Source organism: Grus americana, chromosome 16 (genome assembly GCF_028858705.1).
Source record: "Grus americana isolate bGruAme1 chromosome 16, bGruAme1.mat, whole genome shotgun sequence".
Classification (NCBI taxonomy): Eukaryota; Metazoa; Chordata; class Aves; order Gruiformes; family Gruidae; genus Grus; species Grus americana.
In genome coordinates, this window is record NC_072867.1 from 7,782,543 (window position 1) to 7,807,929 (window position 25,387).

The 25,387-nt window shown below is 44.0% G+C and overlaps 3 protein-coding genes across 6 annotated transcripts in view; 2 read left to right on the plus strand and 1 right to left on the minus strand.

The window, feature by feature from the left end:
- Window positions 1-17,813, minus strand: part of YDJC (YdjC chitooligosaccharide deacetylase homolog) — a 24,774-nt gene extending 6,961 nt beyond the window's left edge. The window contains exons 1-3 of one of the 4 annotated variants that reach the window (XM_054844152.1): window positions 17,674-17,813; window positions 14,383-14,604; window positions 8,140-8,312 (exon numbers count right to left, since the gene is read on the minus strand). In XM_054844152.1, coding sequence (XP_054700127.1) covers window positions 8,140-8,297 — 158 coding nt within the window. In that variant the 5' untranslated portion in view covers window positions 8,298-8,312; window positions 14,383-14,604; window positions 17,674-17,813. Of the gene's footprint in view, window positions 1-8,139; window positions 8,313-8,447; window positions 8,786-8,952; window positions 9,492-14,382; window positions 14,605-17,673 lie in introns of those variants that run through there. The other 3 variants (XM_054844153.1, XM_054844150.1, XM_054844151.1) reach the window with 3 other exon arrangements.
- Window positions 17,814-18,163: 350 nt separating this feature from the next.
- SDF2L1 (stromal cell derived factor 2 like 1) lies at window positions 18,164-24,382 on the plus strand. The gene is made up of 3 exons (XM_054844194.1): window positions 18,164-18,402; window positions 19,279-19,475; window positions 21,484-24,382. Exons 1-3 carry the CDS (start codon window positions 18,234-18,236, stop codon window positions 21,760-21,762), a joined length of 645 nt encoding a protein of 214 aa, XP_054700169.1. The 5' UTR covers window positions 18,164-18,233; the 3' UTR covers window positions 21,763-24,382.
- Window positions 23,099-25,387, plus strand: part of TOP3B (DNA topoisomerase III beta) — an 88,748-nt gene continuing 86,459 nt past the window's right edge. The window contains exon 1 of the mRNA XM_054844193.1: window positions 23,099-23,236. The gene's annotated coding sequence lies outside the window, so the exon portion shown is untranslated. The remainder of the gene's footprint in view (window positions 23,237-25,387) is intronic.

Consider the following 25,387-nt stretch of genomic DNA (forward strand, 5'->3'; position numbering starts at 1 on the left):
TGTGTACTCACTGAAGTATATCTTCATATCTCTGCTCTTCTAGAAAGTAAAGCAGAACACTAACCAGAGAAGAATATCTCTGGGTAATAATCCTGTGCAGCCTGTCAAGGGCCAGTCTGAGATTTACCCCAACTCTGTTCTCACCCTGACTCCTGTGGAGAGAGCAGCCACGAGGTATGTCAGACTAAATGCTATAACTCTACTAAATGTTATAACTACATGCTACTAGTAACTGCCCTGCAGTCACTAGTGACTAACAGAAATCTGGACCTTGCAACGCTTTTCTAAAGCACTTTTTTAGCCCTTGCTAGGTATTCCCTTGAGTTGTTTACCCTATTAAAGATGCTACATTTGAGACGTTTGAGTTTTACTTGACAACTTCTAAAGTTGCCTTGAAGTAGAATCCAGTCACATATAAACAGTGCCCAAGGCAGCTGTTACGGCAACAGCATAGGCTATGAGTGTAAATACTGTCTGAGTTTAAGACTTTCCTGGTCCAAGAGGATGCAGCTGAAATTGCCTGCAGTGGCCAGGTTTCTGTCTACTGGTGCAGGTCATCACTCAGAGTGACAAGGCTAAGCTGTACAAAGTAGCATCTTTCTGGCACAGATGAAGGATTACTGCAGGGAGGTTGGCCATGTAAGTGTAGAGCCTTGTTAAGGAATCACAAGGGTCCAATTTGTTAAGTAGTTGCATTCTGTAATATTAAAAAAAACAACAACAAACTATGGAGCTAGTGTATCTGCAGAGCTCCTTCCTCTCAGCTACAAGGCTGGTGTATCCTTCTTGGTCTGTGCTGTGGATTCCCCTACAGTAAAAACAGGACCTGTGAGCACTCAGATTTGTGCTGAGTTTCATTAGCACTTCTGAAAATCCTCAGAATCAGTGGCCAAAATGATGCTTTGAAACTTTTTCAAAGACAACCCCTGGCTGACCCAGTAAGTGACAGAACTGCAATGTTCTTTCTGTGCTGCCCAGTCTGAGTCATGGTGCAGGGTTAATTTCAAGGCAACAAGTCTGTGATGCTTTAAATCCTTCCTAGAATCTCTGCATGGAGCTGCTAAAACTGGCCATGGTCTGTCCCTGTACCACAAGGAGGAAAACAAAAACAATCTCCATTTAGGCAAAGTGTGCAAAAAAACAGATCTTCCTCCTCTGTCTGCTGCCCTGAAGCTGACTAGTGAAGCACCAAGTTACTGGGGACAGAAGGATTGTTGATGGATTGGACCAAGTCAGAGTCATTTAGCTCCTTCAAGTCCTAAGGCTTTGGCCCTGGCAGGACTGAAAGTCTTTTTTTCCTGCCTCTTCCATGTCTTGTGCTCCAGGTGGATGGTGTAATCTGTTGCTAGATACTGCTCCTTCTCAAAGACACGAATGTTATGAGTCAAGTTGTATGGACAGCTCTGTGAAACAAAATGAGTCCATGTCTTTCCAGTCCACTGTGTGATTAGGGAGCTTGAATGTTTGCTTAATGGAGCAAAACAGCTTGTGGAGAGAAAGGTCATCTCTGGCTTTTCTGATTTGGTGATTTCTCTGCAGCAGGGCCTGATTGTATAATTGGCGATAAATCTTCATCTGGTTTTCAAACATGGGGCCTGAGCACGTGACATGTGCACACTAACTCCTTGCTAAAACAAGAACTGTAAGATGCTGTCATTGGGAGTGGAGGGCCTTAAGCAGGCAGCTGATGGCAGACCAGGAGGCAGCTACAGCACAGAAGGGGTGCTGTGGCAGGAGGGCTTCCCCTCCATCCTGTGACCTGCTGTGTACTGTGCACGAGCTCAAAGGCAGAGGGGGAGCCTGTGGTTTTGGTTTGGGGGTTTTGGGGTTTTTTTAGAAATCAACCCCAGATTCTTTATCATGTCCCTGGGAAGCTCTGACTGCATCAGCTGATACCATTATTTCTACCACAGCTGCTGCTATCTGCAAGAAAAAGGATTCATGTGTTACCATGAGTCAGCAGATGGAAGACTTTCTTTGTTGAGCACTCTCCTTCTCATGTGTTGTGGGATGGCAAGAAGTGAACAGCTGAGCCTCTTGGTGTTGTCTCCCAGGAGCATCAAATGAACCACCTCCAATTGTGCAATGCCTCAAATGCTAGGAAGGAAGCTATTTCCAGGAAAAGGCAAGCCTCTCCGACAGGTGTGGGACACCAAGGAGCCAAGCACTGCACTGTGTAACATTAGAGCAGCTCCTCTGCCTGAGCTGAAACCAGCCCCAGAGCTGGGGAATGTGCAGAAAGAGCTGGCCTTGTTCTTGCTGTAAGAGGAGACTCCGACTGTAATATTAGAGCATATTTCAGAGCTTTGGTTAACACCAGCTGAATATCTTAATAGTTTTCTCTTAGAGTTAGCCCTTGCTGGTTTGACAGACTGTCCATGCTGAGGCATCGAAAGAGGAACTGCTAGTGTTTAATGGCTTTGGGATACAGGGACTGAAACCAAAACTTAAAACACAGCACGTGAGAAACTTGTTCAGAAACATTAATCTGAGAGATGTACAGAAGCAGGCATGCTGGGAAAGCTGTAAGGATATGGGAAGGAGGACAACACACCAGGCACAGCAGGGTTCTGCTGCTAGGAAGCATTTTCCTGTACCTAAATGTGTGTGTTTCCTCTGGAAGCAATGAGCCAGATGGTGCTCCTATTCAGCACCAAATGTCCTGCTGCCCAGTGTTCATTCCTAACAGTCCTGACACTGCAGGAGTATCTGAAGTCCTAAGTGCAATGAGATAAAAACATGACCAAAACTTAAAACACTATAGTAGTTAGCTGGGCTGTACCTTGGGAGACAGGGCTGCAATCATGCTCTGTCCTGACCAAAGGCTTGGGCTTTAAGACTGAACCAACAGGCTTTTTCCCCACTGATGACCACACACACTGGACTAACTCTTGCTCCTGAGTGCCTCTCACCACTGAAATGTAGCTTCTGCAACCAAACAGCAATGCCAAGGCATGCTATATTGTAAAAAAGGCAGGGAGAAAAGTCAAGTTATGGGAATGTCCTGGAAGGGCCCCTTTTTTAGAGGGCAGATGATTGTTTCTGTTACATAAACATACTTCATAGTTGCCCACATCTTTTCAAAGACTGTAAAGTATATGTTATTTTATTGGCTGAAATATTGAAGCAGAGACCAGCAGCTCAAGCAGCTTATATAGCATATGATGCCATACTGGGAACAGAGCTCAGCTGTTGTGGGTTTGGCCTCATACCTGCTCCTCTGCCTAAGCCCTTTACAGATGGGACAGGGTGAGCCAACACAGAATGATGCTGAGGTCTCTCTAAACTCGTTTTGGTGGTTGTTTTAAGCAGCAACGACCCTTCCACAATCTGTTTTGAGAGGCCCATGTCTTGGTGTTTGCAAGTCTGTCCCACTGCCCTGGAGAATGCACAGATGTGAAGCAGGATTTAGCAGAAGGGTTCGGTTCACTCCTGATAAAGCCAAAGGACAATGTCCACAAGTGTGTGCTCCTATAGCATAAGGAGTGTTAGACTGGGCTGTCTCTGAGCTTGTTGAAAAGAGGTTCAGGCCAGTAGCTTCTGCAGCCACTAAGGTTAGTCCATTAGTGAGCTCTTTCCACTGACAAGAAAGCTGGCTATTAAAGCCAGCCTGGCTCTGTGTTTTTTTGCTCAGCATCTGCTGGGGGTGGTTGGGGGAGAGAAAAAAAAAGAGATACCCTTACAACAAATGCTACAAGGGGCAACAAGGAATTCAGTCTGGAAAGATTTCTGAGTCAACAAGCCCAGCCCAGTTATCAAACAGAGAGAGGAAATACAATCAGCTAAACTGCTTCCTTTTCAAGTAGTTGCTTGTTTTGCCACACAAGTGCTCTGAACAAATGTCTCTGCTGAGGCAATGGGCTTTTGTGCAGTTGCAATCCCTGTTCATTCATACTCTTAGCAGTAAAGGGTCCCTGGAGACTGTTACTATACTGAGTCACTCTTTACAGTGCCCACCAGCTTTGCACATTTCTGAGCTCAGTGGATGAGAAACAGTGCCCTGGGTCCTGCCTGACCACGGCCTGGACTCTGTGCAGTCCTGGGAGCAGTTGCAGTGGCTGTGGGAATTACATGATTCACTGAGCCCAGTCCCAATTGTCTTGCTGAAGGATATGTGCTCTGGCATAAGCATGGCACTTACCCTTTTCCTTGATGGGTAAACAGATCCTACATTCAGCATCCTCTTTGTATCCTGATCCGGAAAATTACTGGTTCATTAGGTTACAGCCCAAGTGTGATGCAATTAAGAGCACAAATATCTGTAAATATCTGTTATCTAGACATCCTACTTCAGTAGACATCCAAGTGTCTGAAGCCAGACAAAGCAAGGCTGTGCTTTGTGTGAAAAAGTATACCTCTTAGTTTCTCCATGTTGGCATTTGCATACTTTTTTTTTCCCCCCCTCCACTTTCACCCTTCAACAAACCATAAGAGCCAACTGTCTTTCATCAGATAGCATCTTGTCTTGCTCCATTACTGCTAAGGACTTATTTCTGCTGGAAGAAACACTCCAAAGCCTCTGCAGAGTTAAGAACTGGTACTGTAACATTGCTTAGGGATGTGACTTTCTTTTTAATCACATCTTTGTATCAGCTGAAGCTCCTGTGTCCATGGCCTTATATCAGCAAAAAGTGCTGCTGCCAGTAAAGTTAACATGATCTGGGGTTCTAGTTTAGGACCTCAGATTGGGCCCCGCTCCCAATCCAAACACAGTTCAGCAGTGGAACTGTCTGCCTTGTGATTAACAGTCAGATAAAGGGGTGATGAGAAAGCATGAGAGACATCTAGATTAGATGTTGACTGGGAGGGTCAGAATTGTCACAATTTACACACATATTTTGCAATTAGTGTTGATGGGAAAGGAAGTGAAAACATAGACAGCAATTACATGTGGTTTTGCTAGATTCTTCTGTTAAATGTACCCACATGTTGTGGGGGATTCAGCTCTTGTGTAGCTGATGTTCAGCATTTAAACTGCAAAAAACCCAGGAAGACTGAGGTTGTGTTCTAAAATATGTCACTCTTCATCAAGTATGTGCATATAAACATATGGAAAAGGGTCCTAAAACTCAGTCACAACTGAGCTGGTTGATAAAAGGGGAAAAATATGGCAGCAAACAATCTTAGGGATCTTTATTTCTCCTATCTCCATATTTCTAAGGAAAAATTAAGGGACTTATTTCAGGTAACAAAATAACCCTTCCATCTTCTGGGAAAGGCTCTGGAATAAGCACCAGTAAGACTGGCTGACTTCAAGATGGGGCTTGATAAGCAGAAAATCAAGGTTATATTATATGGATAACCGGGAAGTTGCAGTCAGCCTATGCCTCATAAAGAGAAAAGTTTTGAGTTACTAAAAAAAAAAAAAACCCCAAAAAAAAAACCCCAACAAAAACGCAACGGAAGTCTGTTCTCCCACCTGCTGTTCTGGTTATGTACTGCTCTAGCAGTTGCTATCAATAGGTTTGTCATTCAATAACGAATTAGGCCTCTGCTGAAACTTCTCTTTTGCCTGGAGTGGGTCCCTTCTTTTAGCCCCATTGAGACAGTGAAACTCAAGGTCCAGAACCTAGATGTTAGGGAAGGTGTATTATTTACTGATTGGTTCTGCAGTTTTGCAATTAGTTTGTGCTAGAGCTGGTACAAAGATCTGCTGACTACCATCATACTTCTGCCAAGGCTTCTAATCAAAACACAGGGCAACAGATGGTATACCCAGAAGCCTATACAGAATTATTGTGAAGGGAAGAATGAAATTCCAGAGGAACTGTGTTCCTTTCTGAAGGATGTTGAGTCCTAACACTGCAGGGCAGCATGAGGTGCTTAAGGACTATCCTGCAAAAAAAGTTGTCCTGTTACTAATTAGCTTTGCCTGTGTCCAATTAACTGAAGACCAGGTGAGGAGATAGAGCTCAAGACCTGCAGTGGCAAGCAACCATGTCATAGACAGTTAATCAAGAAGAACCTAGATAATCTCCACAGGCCATAGAAACAGTCCAGCACTCTGACAATCCTGGCATCATGTGTGCAAAAGACCAAATTCCACAATGCTGGAATGCACCACAGGAAAGAACAAGCTACTTGCTTCAAGCCTCTTCTCTCAGCCGGTGATAGATCCAGTCTCCCTGCTTACACCACTACATATTCCCCCTCAAGCAGGGGGAAGAGGGAATAACAGTGGCAAGGCAGTCCATCAACAGTGATACTTTCTTATTTTTGCATCACAAGATGAGGAGGATTCAATGACACTTCTGGTAAGTCTGACCTATTAGACATTTGTGTCTAAAAAAAGTTTGTGTGAACCTTTGCAACAGAGGAACAAATATTTAGGGGTTATGAGTTTGTTTACATGCACAGATGCCAATTAAGTGCATGTGTACTAGCTGCACCTGAAGTGGGGCTTGCATTAGAACATGACCAACCCTTTGCCCCAAACCTGCAAATGCTTCCCCCATGCATGGGTAGGGCTGAATACAGTTGTGCAGAGTTACTCAAATGAAGAATTGCAGAACCTGGGCTGTTGATCTTCAGGGCTGACAGATGTTCCCAAAGTTACTCTGCTTATATTCTCAGAAATAGATTTAAATTAATTTCATTTACATTTACAATTCAAAAGTAATCCCCAAAAGAATGAAATTGTAGCAGCAGGTTGCAGCTTCTGCTGTCATCTGCCCTCCAACCTGGCTTTTCACACCCGTATCAGCTGTCAGCACAAGTGTCATGACCTGGATTCAAAGATGCTTTTTAAACCTCTGATTACATGGCCTACTTTCTGGCTATGGAAATGAGGCCAGGTGGATTCTATATTTAAAAGCCTAGTAAAGACCACAGCTAAAATAGCTGACATTACCAGAGCATTGGGGCTTAAAGGTTTCATGGTGCCTCTGTGTCTGAGAAGTGCTATCTTTATCTTAGTGTTTTACATTTCATTTGTTTCATTTACTAACAGGATTTTAGGTATCTCATCGGTGTTGTGTCATTCTGCCTCTCCCCTTATCATCCCAGAGGCAGTTCCTCTCTCAATGTTTGTGTGTAATCTCTAACCTTTTTAACAAAAGACCAGTTTGCCACTAACACCACACCCTGCACCACCCAACACCAAAGAAGCTAGAAGCTGCAAGCAATTTCCAAGTACTCCTAAAATCACAGCCAAACTGGGGAGAGATGCTCAAGGAGAACAAGGACAGCATGACTCTCATGAGACTGTCCTGTGCAGTAGCTGTATTTGAAGCATAAGGTCTCAGTTCTTCTAGTACCAGTACTGCTCACTTCCTTTTCTACTTTCCTAAATTGTTTCTCAACCTCACTACTCTCTTTCAGGACATACTCCTGCTTCCAAGTGCCTGCCCACACTGGAGCTGAAGCATTAGCTGGGTTTTACCTTCTAAATACAAGTAATACTTCCTATTAAAGGATTCACTGGGCTAGTCCAGCAATGAGACAGAGCATTTGATTTGCTACAGAGCCAACTGTAGCAGCAACCTTTGAAAAGCTCATGAAGGAGTAAAGATGGTAGGTACAAGATATTGTCCCTCTCTTTATGTATGCAGTTTTTACAAAAGGATTTATCAAGCCTAGAATTAATAGAAATATTGAGGTGCTTTTTAAAAAGGTTTCTGGGGTGGAAAAATCAAATTTTCCACTGCCCAGATTTACAACTTAGCCCTTACAGAATCACACCTTTCCCAGATTCTGACTCTGCATTTCAGCCAGGCTGAACACATCAAATTAAATGAGATTTAAAGATTTGTGCTTTTATGCTCTAATAGTTTTAGGGCTAGCAGCTTGGTCTGGGTATATAGTGTGGACTTTCACTCTGATGGTACATCTTTTATAACTGTAGGAAAAGACAGTCCAACAAACCCAAACCCTACTAGTCAAATTGTGTAAGTGGCTTTCTGTCCTCAGGAAGAAAAGGTGCAGTGCAGTTGTTAATAACAGAGAAAGAAACATTATGGGATATGGTTGGCAGGTCACTGGTTTTACTATGAAGAGTCTTAGTAATTCCATTTTCTTATACCAGCCTGGGCTATGATACAGTGTTATACTGAGGCTATAAAATATTGAACTTTACAGGCTTGGCTTTCCATGGATCGCCTGTGGAGGCTGTCCACAAAAGAGTTTAAGAAAGTAGCTTACCTCCTTGCCAGCTTGGCTGCATCTGCTGCAGCACTTCCGTTGACTAGAAGGGACACGTTGGATACCGCACCAGCCAGGAAACAGTCCACGATGCCTTGGTTTCTCCGAGGACAATAGCCAAAGTCATCTCCAGTTACTATTAGCTTCACCTGAAGCATCTTTAGAGGTCATCCCTAGCAAAAAAAAAGTAAAGGAGGGAAAATCGGAACAATCAGCAGTCTGCAGATCACAGGCAAACAGGAAAACACAAGCTCAATGGGTGCAAACCCAGTCGTGACTCAGCCCCTGACTAACTCCTCCTGCTCTACCTCAGCCTGCCGCTGTCTTGCAGTTTGCACAGTAGCCAGATTTGCGTGTGGCCACCTGGCTCACACCACACCTGCCTGCTCCTGCAGTGAGAGCACCAGAGCCTGCTTTTCTTTGAGGCAGCAAAGGCCTGCCTGCACTTCCTATTGTTGCAGATGAGGAGTGTGCAAAAGGTCAGGGACTTCGTGGGCTGATTTAATCGACTGAGGGTGCGTCATCAGGGGTTCGAATTCCTTTCCCCGTTGCACATCCTCGCCCGCCGTGCCCGGTGAAACGGCACCGGTGCGAGGCACCTGAGGCAGCCCCGCAGCCGTGACGCCTCGTTGTCACTGATCCCCGGCCCCATCCGGCGTGGCCGGAGGGAGGTGCGGGCCACGGCGCGGCAGACCCGTGTCCCCAGGGACAACCGGAAAGGAGCGGCCTCTGGCGGCGCAGCCCAGGCCCTGCCCTCCCGCTGCGGCGGGGGCAGCGGGGGCCCCGCCAGCCCTCCCCCGGGGCGATGCGTACCTCTGCTCCTGCCCGCTCCCGTGCCCAGGGCCGCCGCCAGGTGTGGGCGGCTGCAGCCGCCGTGGCTCGCGCAACGGTCCCGGTCACCGCCGCCCCGGGGGGGATGCTGGCCCCGGCGGCGGAGCTCGGCCCCCGCCGCCCCGCCGCGCATCCCCCCTCCCCCGGTGCCGCCGGGCAGCCCCAGCCGGGAGCTCACCCGCGGCGAGCGGCGGCCCCCGCCGCAGAGCCCGGCGCCTCCGCAGTGCTGCGAGCACCGGGACTGCCGCTCCGCCCCGCCGGCGGCCCCTGGCGGCCGCGGCTCGCAGCGCCGCCCGGCCCGGCCGGCTGAAGGCAGGCTGCCTGCAGGACCGGGGCGCCGCGGTCGGCTGTTCGCGGCCAGGGTGCTCTGGCGCCGGGGAAGGGCCTAGGGTTCGCCTCCGTGGCGTTACCGCGGGGACAGGCGCTTTGCTGTGCCGCCGGCTCTCGGTGTTCGCAGCGCGAGGATGGGGCGTTCTGCTCCAGGCTGATGAGATTTGCACCTGTAGCTGCTGGTGGGATAAGCAATTCAGTTCGTGCTCTTTGATTGCTTCAGTGCAAAATTAATCATCCCAACAATGCCATGAATACATAATCGCTCGATCCGTGACCTCCAAAGTAGCCACTTGCTTGTTTTTCCCCTGCCTTGGTTTGCTGGCAGTGTGAACTCAAGTGTGAATCTAGAGCTGCAGTTCAGTAAACCCTGGTCAGGAACAGAAAAGAACTCCAGAAAGGGCAATTTCTAACGTGCTATCGTTCAGTGCTGGATGTAAGCCAGTTCTCCATCAGGCTGTATGTAAAATCCTGTTTGTCCTGGCATTGAACTGAGGCTTTTTCTTACTGCAGAAAAGCTATTCTTGATCTACCAGAATGAAAGTGAAAGCACTGAGTAGATAGAAATGTTGAGTGGGAGATATTATCAGCCTGCATTTTTCACCTTTGGAAGGAGAAGATGAAGTTCTGTCAAAGTAGAACACACCCCCTCTTGGTCTGTAACATTATCCCAAAATATTCACCCACTCCTGCTATTGCAATAGAAACAACAAACTGATGTTTGAGGCAGGGAGAGAGTGATAGTTCATAAAGTTCTAGGGTAACACATCCAATGGATTCAGGGTAGCTGTCTTGGTGGTCGCTGTTAACCTGTCCCAAGAAGCAGGAATCACACTGGGACTGGGACTCTTGCATGGATGATGGAGATTTCCATGTCTGAACCTGTGCCAACGTGGAGGTAAGAGGGCTGGGGAAGAGACGAAACAGCTGTCAGGCCAAGCATGGACTTCTTGGAAGAGCAGCTGGAGTGGAACAGGTTGCAAAAGGCTCCAAGGGTTGTTTTTGTGGGAATAGACTGACCATCCTGCTGCTTTCTCTCTTTCATTGCAACCACAACCCTGTTCTCAGTTCTGGGCAGTCCTTGCATAAAGAAACCAAAGCCTCCAGATGTTCCCTCTTTCTGCAGAATTCAATTCCTAAAAGACAGCCAGCATACCCAAGCCCTGAAGTGAAGAAGATGATGTGCAGGCATAACTAGAGACTGACCATCCTTCTCAGCAAAGGAAGAACCATCAGTTTGTGGAGACAAAGCAGCACGGTTCAGCAGAGGGAATTCCACCACTTTCATACCTGGAGCTGAGGTAGGAAAAAGCTGGGGGGGGGCATGAACACCTGTGTAGCCTTCTACTGGATCTAGATGGACACCAGCTGTCCATCACTTTCTAGAGCTTACTCTTCCCTGACATGTAAATGAACACTGACTACAGGAAATCATGGTGAGAGCTGGAGACAGCCTTCTGCCCCCTTAGTGACTCCTTTCTCATTATAAAATTATATGGAATGAAATTCCAAACAAATAATGCTAAAATGCTGTAGAGAACTTGCTAAATTTTCATTCCAGCAATTCCTGTGAGCATTTCCCCTCATTTGATAGTTGTATGGCTCTGTTACAGAAAAGTTTTTGATGCTCTGTAAGGGTTTCCAGTGCCCTTGGCATTTCAGATTGGATATTTATGCAACTGCTACTTGCTTCCCCTTCCGGGAGATGAACCTCACAGCCTGCCCACATTCCCCCAAGGCTTCCCTTTCTGATCAGGGCTATTACTATAACAGATTAAGTCAGTGCAACTCTGAAGTAATGTCATGAATCAGAACCAAGTACCTCCTGCCTTTGCCAATGCAAACTCTGCGGTTTTCTGCCTCTCTCTCTCTAGTACTGTCAATGCTGCTTGCCTCTGCACAGGTGAGGGGCACTACATAAGAATCTTAGACAAAGCTTGACTTCTCAGCCTTCTTAACCTTAGTATGCATTTAGTGCTATTAATGGTAACATCCTTCTTAAATATTGAATGCAGTTCCTGGAGGCTTTTCTTTTCTGATTTCATTCCTGTTTATCCAGCTGTCTTTCCCCTGACTGGAAGCAAAAAACCACCAGCAAGCAAATCTTGCCACTGTGCCACATCGCCCTCGGATCCCAGCACAATGTTTTCTCTGCAGCTTGTGTACCCCAGTTGGCTGCCAAAATAGCCCTTGCAGCCAACCCCCACATAGTCCAGAGGAAAGTCTCTTACAAATTCAACCTGGAGCTGAAAGGCAAGGCAAGCTTCCTCTGGCTGGTCTTTCCTCTTCAATGAAGACATGAATAAGAATATTGGCCAACATGTTTGGTAGAGCTGCATAAGCCAGGCCAGGACAGCACAGGCTGCATCTTCCAGCATAACTGAAACAAAACGCAGCCCTACCTTATCTTAGTCCCAGAAGCCAGCAGGAGCTCTCTCCATCCTCAAGTGCTTCACTGGTTTAGAGCTTGAATTTCTTTCCCTGAACTTCGAGTTATTCAGTAGCAGATTTAGAGGTTTCCTGTATTTCACAAAAGCATCTCCTAACAATTAATGCTTCCAATGAGCCATCTGTTGACATGCTGACATAAAAAAAAGTATTTTCTTTTTCTTGTTCCCTTGGCTGCAGTGAGTTAGTTCATTTGGGATTACAATGGTAGCACAGTAGGACTTGGTTTGTCTTTTCCTTGCATGAAATTTTGTTGAAAGTGTGAATTGTAAAAGATGTTTGAATGAGAGAGAAAAATCCATTTGCTAAATGAAAGGTTGTTAACATTTTCTTCTCTTCCCCAACCTCAAAGATTTACAAAATGTTGGAAGGTCAGTGCCTTATGTAGAAATGCTTACATTAAAGCTTTTTCATTCCTCTAATGAGGTCGGTTTTCAGAGGAAACAAGACATTTGTGTTCACACTGTCAGCGCCTGTCTCAGTCTCCTCTTAGTAGCAGTGGGATGCCTTGGCAAATTCCAACATCCTTTGCAGCAGAGATGCAGGTCCTGCAACAAGCCAATGCAGTATGTGGCTCGGGGGCTGCAGTCTCCAAAATGATGTCTAGGCCACATACAAAACTGGCTGGTCAGTCGGCAAGGGCAGGAGATGGAGGGCACTGTGGTGAGGCGTAGTGTAGAAAGGAAAAGAAAATGAGTGGGATTTTGCAGAGGTTGAGGTAGGCAACACGCAAGAGTGCTGTAGGAGCACGTGCTCATTAGCTGTAATTTTCAGCATCTGAGCTGAGTGAACCTGACGTGAAGAAATGTAACTACGAGGAGAGCTGGACTTCAGATGCCCAGGTTTCCTAAAATTCACAGACATGACCAGCCTCAGGTGAGACAGAAAAATGGGCTTCCTTGGTCTTTCAGGAAACTTCTGTGCTGTGTGGGACCAGGGCAGAAGTGAGGGTGTGGACCAGTGCTCTGAGGGCACCGGACCAGGGTGAGGGTGCAGACCCGCGCCCGTGAGTGTCCGAGACCCGCTGTGGGGCCCAGCTCGCCGGTCGGTGCCTGTGCTCCCTCCGGGGGTGCCCGCCGTCTCCCGGTGCTGCGCCCGCCCGCACTACAACTCCCGGCGTGCCACGCGGCGGAGGGGGCCATTGCGCTTGCGCAGCGCCTGCTCCCGCCCAGGCAGCGGGCGCGGTGCTCCCTGGGTGGGAGGCAGCCAGGCAGGTGGGGGCCATTTTGTGGGGATGGGGAGCATTTCTCTTCTGCTACAGCTGGCAGTAACTGGAGAGAGAAGCCCGAAGAAGAGCAGTAGATGCCCTTTCCCACTCCCGCCTAGCTGCTGGGCAGTCCTCTAACTGTGAGGGCTTCCCTGCCAAGTTGACAGCAACTGAGTCTCCCCTGGAGGGGTCTGAGCTCAGCGAAGGATGAGCTGCTGTAGGACAAAGCAGGGACACTTCTGCTCCCGGCCTTTCCTATGACACCCAGCTTACAAGGTGACTGGAGAGAGCAGTTCATGGGCAAATCTGGGTGTGTGCAATGGCAGGGCATGCCAGATGGATTGGCTGCCCAAATCCCCAACAGGGAGAGGATGTAGCGGGTGGTTTCTGCCCAAATGTAGCTCTTCTGAACCCTGGGCACAACCGCCGCTGCCTGAGATGAAAGCAGCAAAGAACACTGCTCCAAATTGATTCAAAACTAATGTATAACGTTGGATAAACACTAAAATCCTATGGTTAGTCCCCTTACTTGTGACTTGAAATCTGCTGCAAAGAACAACTTCATCTTGCATCAAAAAGGGTTGAAATCCCCAAATTCTAGGGTACATCTGCTAAGAGTTGGAAGGCTTCCCTGCACACTACGTAAGGCCAGCTAGGCGATATACCTGTCACCTTCACTCTCCCTTTTCCTGAAATAATCTGAATTTACACCAGCATAAAATAATGCCAGTACCTAATAAAGTGCGTGGTGTTAGCAAGGTGTCTGAAAGTGAAAGGTAAAGTTTGCCATCATGACCTTATTGTTAACTTGACAGTTGCATTAAATGATGGTGTACTGTTAAAGTACCAAACTCAGATCCTCCCTGATGCAGGTAGCAGGCCTCTGCTCTTCAGTGAGACTATGTATTGCTCATTGATAGTGAATTTTAATCCACCTTCCCATTTTTCGGAGGGTTATTTTCTCTCTGCTGTGTTTCCTTCAGAGTGTCAAATGCAGAGTAAAAATTAATATTTGAATATGAACTAAGTTACAGCATCTGTGATTTTGCCTGAACAAAAAATCAGTGTCAGCAAAACAGAATTAACCAAGGAACCCATTAGCCAAAATATCACTCCTCTGCCAGGGATGACAGAACTACTGCCTCCAAAATTCTCTGAAACTCTACCACAAGAAGTAGAAGACTCAGTAAAGCAGCCTACTGCTGAACTTTTAAGAGAAACAACAACCTCTAAAAAATCTAGTAATACGAATGATAGATAAACCCTATTTTATCAGACATGGAAGAAGAGATGGCTGTAGAACCATGAGTGTTCCCTGTCATCTCAAAAGAGTTCCTTCTACAAAAGAGCTAGTGTTACTAATGAGAACATCAGGAAGGCCTCAGCAATGTTACTATACATGTAAATTAATATGGCAGATCACTTACAGCGATTGTTGTCATCTCCCAGCATCACTGAAAGCACCTGGAGCATCTCAGCTGATTGAATAGAAATGCATGATAATTCTTTTGGAGCTCTGAGGAGAGATCCCATCTTCTTGAAGGACTACCATGATTCAGGAGAGTGGTTGAGAGATGCTGACAATATTACCAGACACAGATCACCAGGACTCTGCAGAACTTTCAAGGAAGTCCTCTCTTCCTCAAAGACTATAAACAGAGGACAGCAATAAAATAATCATCAACTCTTCTCCCCCAGATGAAAAATTCTTCAGTTTAAATATGCATATGTTAATACTTTTTTTTTGTCAAATGTCTTCTGCTTATTTACTTACTCTGCTTATTCTTACATTATGTTTATATCTACTGAATGCAAAAATCTGAATAGCTGATTTTGTGTCTCTAGTCCTTAAACAGCTTGGGCTGAGTGATAAGAAACTGTGTAATTCTATAAGTTTTTGGCAAGCTATTTTTTTTCTCATTTTGATTTCTCCCTGGGTGACAACATTTTATTATTACTACTGTTTACTATTTGTATTATGCTTAGGGGTCACAGTTAGAATAGCTCTAGTTATAAGGCATGCCAATGGCTACAAATGTTGGATCTGAAGTGAGGTTTATAAAGATCAGTTCATCAGCGTGGGGTGAAAGAGAGAACCACAGGATGTTTACAAGCCTGATTCTCTACTGTTACTCCCTTGATTTCAGTACAGTTCATCCTTATTGATATCAGAGAAAGCACCAGATGCAGAGAAAAGTCAATGGAAGAGCTCATGCAGACTTATTTTTGTATCAGGTACAAGTAACTTCAGAACTGTGCCCTATCTGTTTTGCCTAAGGTTAGTGACAGCCTGAGAAAGAATCCAGACGATGGTACTGCAGTGTTCTCCATAAATCAAGGGTCTATACTCAAAGATGCACCAGTGCTTTTTGGGGTGTAGATCAAGCCCAGGAGTCGCCTGCTATGCTACCTTAGTTGTCAGTCACTGCTTTGTCATGCAAAGCAAACAGAAAGCTTAAAGCATGTTTAACAATGGCCAATATAAAAAGAAAGAAAATCCTTTTTGATAATATGTTGCTTTGGGCCAACATACACCCTCTGAAATTTTCTTGTGTCACAGGTTTTTCACTCCTGTATGCTAACAGCATTTGGCACTGCCAAATCCACTTAAACTTGTTTTTCAGGGAGGGCCAGGTTATACCTACAGATGCACCTGAGTGGAAATGGTAGGTGTTTTAAAATCCTTGAAAATCAAGTGTACACAAGGACTGCAGGATTAAGTCATTGAAGGCAGAAAACATTCTAGTTAAATTTTACATTCACCCCTTTTACAGCACTGTTGAATTATTTTATTCATGTTCATAAACAAGAATCATCATGAGATTCCTATCAAAAAAGCTGATGTTTCCATTACCCATGTGTGCTGTCACATAATTTCTGAGGCAATTTCACCTGTAGCTTACAGCAGTCTAATAGAAACAATAGTGGGCCCTGTAGCAATGAGGTGACTGTTAATTGCCACGGGTGGTTGGGATTGATGGGGTTCTTGTTGGCAACCGTTCTAACCCAATTATGTTTCTAAAGTAGGACTGAAAAGCGTTGTAGGGAGCACCATGTAAATGGTACTAAATGCACTGAGACAGAGCGACCTCCCAGAAAGATAGACAGGTGCCAGCTAAAGCCCCATATGATTGATTTTCCACGGCTAAAATGGCAACTACAGACATCTGGTTTTGCCCCGTTTATAAAAACAGCAGCAGCAAATGTGAGCTGCTGTCTTTGTTAGAACAGTAAGGCTTCTTAGAATGACATAGAAATATGGCATTTGACTATCAATGGGTCATCTTTTGGTTTTCTGTGAGCAAATGTTTATACTTCCAGCACAAGGAAATGAGCTTTTAGTCCTCAGAAAAAACACACTGAGCCTGTGTGTGTGTGTACATGTGCGGCTATGTGACTGAGTTTAGTACTTGAGCTTGTTTTAATGCAACCCTGATGTTTAAGTCAGAGATTTTTCTTAGATGTAGGTACAGCTATATAAAATGAGCCAAAGCCAGCAAAAAGAAAACTAACCATTCAATTGAGTGTTATCACATGAGTAGGAAAAAGCCTTACAGATCCAGGACTGGTGGAAGAGATAGGAGGTCAGCTGAGCATCTTACGATGTTTCCACTAGCCAGCAACACTAATGTGCTTTCTAAATCATCCTATAACAGAAAGTGCAGTGTTGCAGTTCTCTGGTGTTGCACATGCAAAATACCATTGTTACAAAGACTTAAGTCCCAAGGCAGGTGCCCTTCTACCTGTTTCCTTGCTGCTAAGGTCAAAAGCTTTTGCTCTGTTAAATTACTTTGTATTCCTGGGAGTGTTACACGAGACTCACCCCAGACCGTGATGTCATATGAGTCAATCCAATGAGCAGTTTCAGAAGCAAAAGCTAATGGACTATGTAGGAGTTCCTGTGTCCTTTGTCTGTGGTTGCTTCCTATTGATAAAGGAGACTTTTTTTTGGGGGGGGGACATGATTTCTTCAGTCTGCAAAACTATGCAATGAAGGACAGTATGTATGTTAATTTATGCAACTGTCTTTGATACAGAATAGAGCTTAATATTCTCTTTTTGTTACAAGAACTTCACAAAAGAGATGGAATCACAGAAGGTGAACTTCCAGATCCAAAAGCAAAAATGTAATCACTACAGCTTAATGATACAGCAACCATTGTTATTTCTTCTTTGTATAGTATTTATGCCCTATCATCAGAAGCTCTAACATAATCCAGAAATGACTGGACCGGTATCATTGACTTGTATTGTCATGACTTGACTTGACATGCAAGACAGTTCACTACCATGAATTTCCTTTGTTTTTCAACATTACATTTGTCTGTAAATCTCCAAAAATGACTACATATTTACAGAACTGTAAGAGCCAGAACTGCAGGTAAGAGCAGACCTAAACGTGCCACCTGCCAGCTCTGAGCCAGAAGTGGCCTGAATGCAACAGCATAGGCTGGCTAACCTATTTGTGCCAATTCCGGTTCCCCAAGGCTGTATCTAGATCATTACCCCTGTACCTGGGCTGGTAACCTTAGAGCTAGTTTATGTCTGACTGTGCTCTCACTGTGAAGACAACTGTTCTTTCCCTGGCTCTGATGATAATTGATAGACCAATCCTACTTGCAGCATGTTTTCTCCCAAGGCCCTTAACAGAGTCACCCAGCTACTATTTTTTGTATGGCCCAGACTACATATTAGACAAGAGGGCTATTGTAACAAACCTGGCCTGCTCTCCTCCGACATAAACCAATTCTCAGCACGAGCAAACTCCCAGTGAGGGAAGCACAACAAGGCCTGTCAGCGCTGCCCCGGGGGCGCTCAGGGCTATCGCCTGCTGGACGCCCGGCAGCCGGGGGTGACAAATGCTCCGGGCTCTGATGCAAAGGCACCCGGGAGTGGGGACACTGCGGGCCCCGATGGGCGCTAGCCTGGCCGACAGGACCCGTCCTGGGGGCCGCGGGTCTGACCCAGACTGGGGATCTGTCTGAAGCGTCGCTGAGGTAAAAGAGCCGCTGTCCTCCTTTACGTCCTTCCCTGGGAGGTGCCACGCCGCTTGCTCTGATTGGTCACCTTTTTTCCTTGGCCCAATAAGCTCCTCCAACTGTAGGGCTCCCGGCGGTGAGGTCGCTAAGCCGTGGACCAATTAGAGAGCGAGGCCGAGCAGAGAACGGGTGGGCATTGGTCGGCCGCGGTGCTGGCGTGGGACGATTGGCTCGGCCCGCTGAGGGGGTGCGGAAGCGCGCTCTGCTGAGGGCGGCGGTGCCGGCTGGGCTGCGGCGCGATGCGGGGCGGCTGCCGCCTCTTCCCGGTCCTGCTCCTGGCGCTGTTGCGTGGGCTGTGTCACGGGAGGGAACCGGCGCCGGGCGCTGTTACCTGCGGCTCGGTGCTGAAGCTGCTCAACACCCGCCACAGCGTGCGGCTCCACTCGCACGAGGTCAAGTACGGCTCCGGTGAGCAGGGGGTGCTGCAGTGAGGGGCCGGGGGCTTGAGAAATGGCGGGCGGAGAGCTGTGAGAGGGGCTGGAAAATGGCGGGAGCTGGGAAGTATTGGGAGGACAGGCAGTGAGAGGGGCAGGAAAATGGCGGGGGGACAGGCTGTGAGGGGGCAAGGAAGTGGCTGTGAGGGGGCAAGGAAGTGGCCGGGGGACAGGTGATGAGAGAAGCAGGGAATTGGCGGGATGGCAGGGAAATGGCGGGGCAGGCAGTGAGGGGTGGCAGGGAAGGAGGAGAAGGAGGTTAGAAGTTGCTCAAATTCGCGTCCCTGGTGCAGAGGAACCGGCCGGGGATAGGGTTGTGGGGTGCACTGGAGACCTGGCAGCCTGGCAGAGAGAGGAGGATGCCGAGGCCTGGGGTACAGGAAGACGTTGCAGCTGCGCTCCACAGGTCCCGGGGTGGGGATGTGACAGGGATGTCCTCTTCCCTGAGGTGAGCCCTGTTATGTATCTAGGGCCTCAGCAGTACCTTCCCAGCATCTGTTCTGGCAACAGGGGTGCTGGTTTGTTTGGGGACACAAAGAACTTGGTAGTATTTTTGAGAAAGGCAGGATGGTGAGAATAGTATCCATCATGGATCAGATTTTCTTCTCGTGTGTTCACCATGAACTTTGACAGTTTGCATCTACTAACACATGCTGTGTTTAACTTCTTCAATCTCAAAGATTATTTGGTACCTGCGTTCCTCTTGCAGTCAGTAAATGGACTGTGAGAATTAAACATCCCTTAAACACGAAGGCATGAGAACATTAGAGCAAATTTCTTTACTTCTTTCAGGACTTTTTGAACTGGGGAAGTGGGCTAAGTCTCCTGCCATTTAATTCTATTCGAACAGGAAGCGGGCAACAGTCGGTGACAGGAGTTGAAGCTTCAGATGATGCTAACAGTTACTGGCGGATTCGTGGGAAGAGTGATGGCAGTTGCCAGCGTGGGACACCAGTGAAATGTGGGCAAGCTATACGACTTACGCACGTTAACACAGGAAAAAATTTACACACTCATCACTTCCCATCACCACTCTCCAATAACCAAGTGAGTTGTTTTAAATCTAAGCTTTTGTATAAATAGTGAATGCTGTTGACCATGTTTTGAAGAACCAGGCTTGGGTACCAGCTGCCAGAAACAGTACATCTGTGCATATCCAGAGTTCAAGTATATGCTTTTCTGCATCTTGGAATAATGTATTTAAGTTCTTGACAGAGGTAAAACTTAATATGTACCAGTATTGGTATTTCACAGTAGTTTTAACAAATCTGCATTTTTTTTATTCTGCACCATTTCACTGGGAAGACTGTTCTGAAACATTTAGCATTTTCAAGGTGTAGGAGACTGGGCACCTCCATCAACATTGTGAAGATTGCTCTAGAGCAAGGCAACTTATCATGTGTTCTAACAGTAGGCAATCCTATATCCAAGTTCCTTGGTAATCGAATCTATTCGTCTCAGTCATCTTTTTGCTATCCCTTTTTTAGTTCACTCTTCTTATTTATCTGTCCTTCTTCCACAGAAAAATTGAATCTGCTCTCACAGTCATATTTATTTACCATTTTCTACATCTCTCATCTCTAGATGAGTGTAATTTCTAACTGTAATTAGGTCCCACTATTGTCCTTGAACAAACGCTTCTCCAAGATTGAAAATCTCTTTTAAAATAAATAATGCAAACTTGTTGGAAGTTTGTCATTAGTAGTCATTTTAGTCTTGCTTCAGGCTATGTAGATAGGTCATTACATTTAAAGTTGGAACACTTGACTCTTTGTGAAAAAGGTTTGTGTTTTACTATGAGTACAGTGGCTGAAAGAATAAGGTCCAGTTTTGTGTAGGGTATCTAGATGATCTGGTTATTGAAACAAAGTGATGAAAAAATAGCATTTCAGAAGAATTATTTAAAGAACATATGGACTGTAAAACCTTTCCCCAGTTTTCATTTGTCAATTTAGACAATTTGTGTAACATTACCATTAATGTAAAAATGTTCAGCAACTGTCACTGTGTTTCTTCATTTTTACTTTGTGTTTGCACGGTACCTAAGTGAAAGGAAGGTTTGCATGATTTCCCAGAGATTGTCAAGACTGTGACTTATGGCATTATTGAAATATGATGTAGTTATGAACACAAACGTATTTCATATTCTTAACAGAAGTTGGATTTTCAATTAGTACGTTGTCTTTCACACTTTTTGGACTACCTAAACTTGAATTAACACGATCCTAAAATTTTAGCTTGCTAGGTACAAACTATTGCAGTTCTATTTTCAAGTTGTTCATCACTTCTGGTTATCAGATTTTTAAGCACTAAAGGCTGTCTGGAGTCCTAAACAGTTGGTGCTTAGCCTATCTGGTTTCTGCAAACACTTGGAAATTTTTTTTGGTGCATAATGAAATCTAATCTCTAAATTAATTTTTTTTTTTTAGCAGGAATTAATTTGCTTTAATGGTCATCTTTATGCTTTTAAAGAGCTATTCAGCTGTCTATCTGAAGAAACAGTGCAAACCAGAATAGTTGTTGACCCAATTGTAAGCTTGGTATAATTAAGTAAAAAAGGAATATGATTACTTAGTAAGCCAAATTGTTGAAACATTGTGATAAAAGCACATGCTGAAAAAACCCTTTTGCAATGGTAACTATGAATGAAGATGGTCATACTACAAAACTAAATGTCTGCAATTACAAACTTTTTTGAGTGGGGAAAATTTGCATCAGCATTAGTGTTGTTTCTTTTGAATTTTTTCTCAAAAGGATTGTTCTGATCTCTGCGCTTAAGTCGTCTTTCATTTCGTTTGTAATGTATGTTGGGGTTTGTTGGCACTTTTTGCTGTGATTACACATTGGAGTTTGTTGGCACTTTGTGTTCAGATTGTAATGGTAGAAGTTTCCTGCTTCTGGATTTGGTAACTGTTGACAAAGCAGTGCAACAAAGCTTTTTCTTTCCTCTCCATCCTTGCCTTTAAACTCTGCTGACTTTGTGGTTGATATTTTTGTGTGTGTATTGGTAGTGTTTGCTTACATTTTCACTTCAGGAAGTTTGTGTTTCTAACAGGAAGTAAGTGCCTTTGGTGATGATGGTGAAGGAGATGACCTCGATATATGGATTGTGCAATGCAGTGGGACTTACTGGGAGCGGGAGGATGCAGTGCGCTTCAAGCACGTAGGAACTGAGGTGTTCCTTTCAATAACAGGGGAACAGTATGGCCATCCCATTAGAGGCCAGCGGGAAGTTCATGGCATGCCTACTGCTAATCATCACAACTATTGGAAAGCAATGGAAGGAGTCTTCATCAAACCCAGTATGGACCCTGCAAAACATGATGAGCTTTGAATTGACAGAGGATCCAAAATGCTTCAGCTTACTCCAGTGTTCGGAGATGCTAATCCTTGGTCTCTTATAAGTCCCGCCTTGCCTAAGTGACTGAATTTCTGTATTACTGAAGGGCATTAGTTCATTCTAGGAATGCAGCACTTCTGTGGGGAATGGCATCTGCCAGGTTCAGCCATTGAAATTTATTTGGCGAAATCCTTTCTGAATTTTCGAGTTTAATTAATGAAACTAGTTCTTACATATGTTAGTTTTCTTTGTCATTTGTTTTGCTTGTTACTTTTTCTTGAATTCGAAGGAAATGGAAAAACTCAAGTAATACATTTCTGTAGTCCCAAGAACAATAAAACATTGTATTTTGTAATCTTTTTCCAATTATAATTAAATATTTGGAAACTGATTTCTACTTCTTAGTGAAAGAATGTTATTAATGAGGAGATGGAGTAAGTCTAGAAAGGGAAAAATAATTCTTGAATATGGTGTCAGCTATTCAGCCTTCCAGAAAAATTAGTTTCATTGTGTACTGTATTGGAAGAGTTGAAAATATTGTGTTTGTTGGAGTAAGAAGACAAATGTTTTAACTTATTCACTTTCTCCGAGAAGTTCAGAGTTTCTGGTAATGGTGATACTGCTAATTGTCAAATGGTAGGACTGTTCTGCTCTATGAACTGGTGCAGAAAACTACTGTTTGTTTAATTAATATTAGAATTTTATAAAATTCCACGTTGTGCAAAGGAACAGTTGAATTTGACTTATGTTGTACTTGCATGTCACTCTGCAAGATCAGTATGAGAATCCAGATGAATAAATAGTCGGGCATATACCCATGTGGGGTTTTTTTTGTGTGTGTGAATCCAGAAGAAGAGAAAAAAGAATCTTAGACAATGGCTTGGTCCTGGATTTTTGACAAAATTGTATGCTCTGGAGTGCAAGGAATCTTCACTGAACAGTTTATGAATTTCTGTGTTCCTCTCCCTCTGTGAAAAGAGAAAAAACCCTAATTCTTGAATGTGTGTGTTACACGTTGTTACTGGAAATACTGATTAAAATTCAAAGTACCATACGTTTTCTATTTGCTTTAAACAGAAGAGCTCACAAAATGACTGTGAAGAGTCAGAAAATTCAGATGTTCTTGTTTCCATGTGTAAATAGTTTACTGATTATGGTCTTAATTAGCCAATCAGTTAAAGAAGCAGGAAACTGATTTACTGCTTTTACAGCTCCAGTCATGTGCTGCAGCATTAGAGAGAGTGTTGTGTTGAGAAAGTGTAACAGGCAATTGCAGTTAAGCTTTATAAATATACCTACTGATATGCACCTCGTACTCTGTGATCCCTTGGCAGTTGTACTGAGTACGGGCTAGCTTTGGGTTTTATTTAAGGGTTTGCTCCTAGTGAAGATCCTTCATACTCTATGGAACAAGGAACCTCTGTAACAGTTGTTTTGCGTACCTGATTATTTTTCTTCAAAGAAAAAGGTAAGACTATTTTTCTACGAATCTCAGTTGCCTGTGGGTATTTAAGGATTGCGAGCATTTTAGAGAGTAAGTAGATTAGCTTTTGCTGTTTTGTATTAGAAGTAAACTTTTATGTGATGAATGTTTTGGGTTCACTGATATTTCTGACTAATTGGTATTGAAGTTGTAGCTATAAAGGATAACTATTTAAAAACAAAACAAACCTGTGTAAACAAGCTGACTTTCCCTTTGTTAAAAAGGAAGGCTTTTCTTTTGAAGTTGGTATATGAGTAAACACAGAAAGAGTGGTAGCAGGAGGAAGAAATAAATTTGGCGATGAGTTCTCTGTCACTAAGAGCTAAATACTTTATGCCTAAACCATATGAGCTTAGTGTTTGTGCACCTGTGGAATACAGGGTTGGGTGAGAAGGGGTAGAGCTGTGTGGCTCATCTCAGTGCATGTGCCAGGTACTATCCCTACCCAATGTTTATCTCTGCCTGGATGTTTTTGTCCCTAGCAAAGGTATTTATTATACTTGAGTAGGATCTTACTGGACCTTCTTCTTTCTGTTCTGGATTTGAGTTGAAATGGTTTGGTGAGGCTGAGAAAGAACTAACTTTTAGTTCTTATTGCTTATTTTCTAATATGATCTCACCTTTGAAAACATTTGTACCTTCTGTTCCTAAAGAAGAACCAAGCTTACACACACACAAGTGTCCGTGAATGTTTCATTTAAAAACATATTCAACAATATTCCTGTGAACTGAGTTTCCTTCCCTTTTGATTCTAACTGAAGTGTAAAAGTCACTTGGCCTTAATATTTCAGTTGTGCATGTGTCACAATAGTTGTTTTTGTGGGTTTTTTGTTGGTTTTGGTTGGGTTTTTTCAATTCTTACCACTATAAAAGTTGTGCTGAAGGACTTTTACAAATAAGGAAAGGTCTAATATAGTACTAAAATAACTATTGGTACTCATAGCATGCTAGATGCAGCCTACAAAAGTCATAAATTAATGTAGGAAGTGAAAGCTTATAGCTGTGAAAAATGATGGCTTGTGCAAGTGCTAATGTGCTTTCCTTTCTATGTACCTTCTACATTTACAAGACTTGCTTTAGTATCTGTTTAATGTCATATTTTATGCTTTAAATTAAAGTACTGAGATTTCAGGATATGATTCAGGTGGTTTTATTTATTCTGGCTGCTTACAATTCAACTTTTTAGTCCTTCCCCCACATCTGAGCACTAGAGACTTGGAGAATCCCAATTTTTATATTATTGGGTTTTGTTGTTTGTTTTCTGTATGGCTTTTATCATCTGCCTACAGATATTGGGACTCTTGGGTACAACATGAAATACTGAGAGATGCAGATATGAGAGTTGGGAACACTGTTTTGCTGCTTTCTTTAAGGTCATAAACTAAATTTTCTAATACGTCTTGTCAAAAATCTCTATACGCTTCAAAGTTAAGTGAAAACTTATTTACTTTGGCTTCTGATGTTAGCAAAACCCCAATTATTTCAAATAACTGACAGATGCTTTCCAATTTCTTGCTCATTACTGTTACCAGAACTCTTTGAAAAGGTGCATCAATGTTGTTACTCTTCCTTTAATAAACTAGAAAGGTTTTTGGGAAAAGAGTTAGCGGGATCCTTATTAATAGTTGTTCTCAATGGGAATAATTGCTGAAGATAATCTACCTACTTTAAACTGTCTACTTTGAAAAATCTCACAAATACTGCATTTTATACGTATGTATGTATCTAGTTCAATGTAAAATGGCAAAGAGTTCCTTAGACATGTTAATTTTTGAGGCAAGTATGTGTGTCTACTAACACTTTTACTCTTTATTTCCTGAAGCTTTGTAAAGCTAACTGCTCAGCATATGAACACTTGTCACACATTTCAACTTCTCAGTCAGTATGAATGAGAACTAGTTTTAGTTCTTTGAAAGTGCTAAAAGGGATGTATTGCTCATCAATTCCTCATTCTGAATGTTGAGGCTAAAGATAAACCAATGATTTAATTTCATTTTTTTATGTTTGGGAATACTAATTGGGTATGTCTGTTCTAATTAAGTTAAATTAGCATATATTTTAAAAAGAAAAAAAGAAAAAATTACAATCAAAACAACCCTGTAACCGTGATGCTTACTCAGCAGTATTTTAAGCCTG